Raw genomic sequence first — 3,637 nt, forward strand, 5'->3', positions numbered from 1 at the left:
TCGCAGATGAAGATGTTGAACAGTGCGGGCCTGAGGACCGAGCCCTGGGGGACCCCACTGCCCGCATCCATCCAGGTCAAAAATGGCCCATCGACCACCACTTTCTGGGTGCGGCCCTCCAGCCAGTTGGTGACCCATCTGACTGTGTGGGTGTCGACACCACAGCCCCCCAGTTTCTTGATGAGAACGGGGTGAGAGACAGTGTCGAAGGCCTTCCGAAAGTCCTGAAAGACTTATGTCTGCCATGACACCTGCGTCCAGGGATTTGTGACCTGGTCGTAGCATACCTTCTACATTTAGATAAATTACAATATTTCAGTAATCTTCTCTTTTGAGGACACAAGTCCAAAGCAGTGGTTTAAAGTTGGCTTTTGCAAATAAAGTTGTTTTATTGCAAAAAATGTTGTTTCTTCAAACTTGTTTATTTTGTCCTTGCTAATCCTCTATTTAATGATTTTTCTGAATTCAGAGCTCTCTTTGACTATGACAAGACTAAAGACAGTGGCCTTCCCAGTCAGGGACTGAACTTCAAATTTGGCGACATCCTCCATGTCATCAATGCTTCTGATGATGAATGGTGGCAGGCACGGCAGGTGACGCCAGATGGAGAAAGTGATGAAATTGGAGTTATCCCAAGCAAGCGCAGGTATAGTACATTATATATGCATCTTCTCTTAAGTCTTTGCTGTTAAAATTGTGCTTGTATTTATGCATAAACAAACTAAGCAGTCCTCTCAAATTATTTGGTCCTCACCACTGCCTCCGAACAGTGTTACTGCAAGACATTGAAAGCTGACTGTTCAGATTAAGTATTTGTCAGATGCATTTGTTGCTGAATGGTTTGGGGACAGGTCTGAAGACAGGGAAAAAAACCAAAAGCTTTGAGTACTGTTTCTGTTTTTCATACTTGTGGGATAAAAAAATGGGTTGACTAGTGATTCTAGCAAAGATTAGGGATTCTAAACGTCTTTTCTTTTTTTTTTCTTTCTTTTTTTTTTTTTTGAGTTTTTCACTGTAGTTTTGTCAGTTTTTTGAATATGCCTTGCAATAAATTTAACAATGCCATCTGTGCATAGTTCAATGTTTTGCTCTTTGTGGTAAATAATGCTACATCATTTATACTGTATTGCATCATTTATACTGGACTGGGACTTGGGGACCTGGTTTCTCTCCCAGCTAAGCAACTAGCTTGCTGTGTCTCCTTGCACAAGAAACTTCACCAGTGTGCCTATTTCTCCATCTGAAATAATGGCAACAAGGGGTGCCTGTACATCATGCGGGGCTGCTCTGAGGTGCCGTATTTATAGCACGTCAGTTAATTGAGTCTGCTAAAGGGTGGTAATTATGGTGCTCCAGCAGCCTCCTATGTCTCATGTATCAGCATCCTTACACTTAAAAATGGTGGCGGGGTGCTTGAACTAAAGCTTGTTGAATGAGCTTTAGTCCAGGGACCCCTGTCGCCATTTTTAAGCATGGGGACACTGATACATGAGACACAGTGGTGCTTTGATTAGTTACCCCCTTTTTGGAAAAGTTACCCACCTATTTGAGAAAGGGTCATAGAGTACTGTAGCCCAGGACCCTCCAAATGGAGGCCTGCAGGCCACATCCCGCTGTTGAGGCGGCCGGGGACTCTCTCTTACTCTAACAGCTCCCTCCCCCCACCTCCACCTCCAGAGCACATGTAAAAGTGCCCAAGGATACCAGCCTCCTTTGAAAAGTCACTGAAATCTGCTGAAGAACAGCACTTGATTATGATCAGGATATAGATGAAGTTTATCTGGCATTGATTTTCCTGCATAACTGAAGAGAAATACGTTGCGTGTCTGCTTGGGGAGGGAGTCCTATTTACAACCAAGTGTCTTTTTGTATTCTAAAGTATTACTGGGAAAATGGAGCTTTGGAGTTCAAACTATGCATCCAGTTTATATTTCCATGAATCTCACCAGCCCTAGTTTTTATAGAGACCATGGCCCTGGCCCTAGGCCATAGTCGGGTGTTAGCTACTCCCCTATTTTACAGATAAGTTAACAGGTTACACAGGGACACTGCAGGCACAGATCAGGGTTAGACTCTAAGGACAAAGTCCTCTCCGTTGAAGTCACTATCAGCTCCCATCAACTTCAGTATATCCAGGATTCTGCCTTAGTCTCCAGAAGACCACAATGCTTTTCAGATTTGTCTTTGACCACTAAACCACTCGTTTCCCACAGCTAGGGAGAAAAGCCAGAGTTCAGGGTCTACAGCAGGGCTAGCCAGCTTCTGAGCAGCTAGGGGCCACACACCTCATGGGCTCCTTGGGACCCCTTCTGAGCAGGCTTGCCAGCCCCCTCCTGTCATGCTGCCCTGCCCCGGAGACTCCGGTTGTCTCAGCAGCAGGATGTGGCCTGCAGGCCTCCAGTTGCACAGTCCTGGGCTACAATATTCTATGAACCTTCCCAAATAGGTGGGTAACTTCCTGAAAAGCCGCATAGCAAGTGAATGCCAAACTAATGTGGACTGGCCGCTGCTATACCTGATCTGCTAGTGACAGTGGTGGGGGTCTGAAGCTCCAGGTTTCAGAGCCTGCTGTTGACTCCTGTATGTGGTTGCATATGACATTTTTTTAGAACTGTTTTATTTAACTCGCACAATGGGAAAATATTCAAGAAGCACACTTTCGTTTCAAGAACTGTTAATTATGGCATAGCACACCAGAACGCAGGTGAAAAATACGTGCATGGCTGGTAAGACTATCCAGGGTTATAGCTAATACTAAGAGAGTTTATATTTCATTCTTCAGTGGTTATGATAGTATCTAGACCTAAAGATTTTTTCTGAAGAATCTAGCACATGCCATAATTAAAGACCAGGTTTATAATAAATGTAATCAGTCTGTTATGAAAGTCTGGTCTTTACAGCCTTGTTGAAGGAGAAAGACATAAAATGTGGGTCAGGAGGTGGGGTGTCTGCTGCATTGTCTGCCAGAAGCAGCTCTGTCTCACTTGAAGGTGAGCACTGATTACCACAGGCATTGGTCTCATCTTGTTCCGCCCTGCCTTTTGCATTCCTTTAGCCTGTCCTTGGAGTCACTGCAGTCTTGTTGAGTCATTTAGAAGGGTGCACTCACATGGGCTAGGGACAGACATTCAAAAAGCTGAATCCTGAATTGATTCAATCTTTGCAGGTTAGTCTAGCGTGCATAGATTGAACCAATTTGCAAGTGGACAGACATTCCCTTTTGACTCCAGAAATGCAGCCTAGCGCCTGCAGTGGCTCAGGCCAGAAGCCGGGGAGTGCTAGAGCGAGGCCTCTGCTGGAGGGAAACTAAGCTGAGGGAAGGGGCGTGGCCAGGCCTGGGCAGAGGGTTGCCCACAGTATGATTGGGGCGGGGTTTAAACCCCCACCCTGGCCTGTAGCAACTGCAGCTGGGGTCTACCTGGAGGGGAAGGGGGGAAGCAGTCCCTGTCAGGGGTCCCTAGTGCTCCCAGCCCCACTTATTCATTGGCTGGCGGCAGGGGTGGGGCCAGACCCCAGTAGCCTGAGGGGAAGCGGGGATTTAATCCCCCCATTGTAGGGGTTGGGCAGTGCAGGCACCAATAGGCTCCACTTGTGCACCCGGGGCTGTGGTGGCCAGATACCAGTAGCCGGGGGGGGG

At 46.8% G+C, this 3,637-nt stretch overlaps 1 protein-coding gene across 14 annotated transcripts in view; it reads left to right on the top strand.

Annotated features, from left to right (window-relative positions):
* DLG1 (discs large MAGUK scaffold protein 1) overlaps positions 1 to 3,637 on the top strand; it is a 317,929-nt gene that overhangs the window by 256,439 nt on the left and 57,853 nt on the right. For all 14 annotated transcript variants that reach the window (XM_019503520.1, XM_019503521.1, XM_019503527.1 and 11 more), the window contains one exon: positions 470 to 646. In XM_019503520.1, coding sequence (XP_019359065.1) covers positions 470 to 646 — 177 coding nt within the window. The remainder of the gene's footprint in view (positions 1 to 469; positions 647 to 3,637) is intronic.

This window comes from Gavialis gangeticus, unplaced genomic scaffold, assembly GCF_001723915.1.
Source record: "Gavialis gangeticus isolate Ggan-Ray unplaced genomic scaffold, GavGan_comp1, whole genome shotgun sequence".
Lineage (NCBI taxonomy): Eukaryota > Metazoa > Chordata > Crocodylia > Gavialidae > Gavialis > Gavialis gangeticus.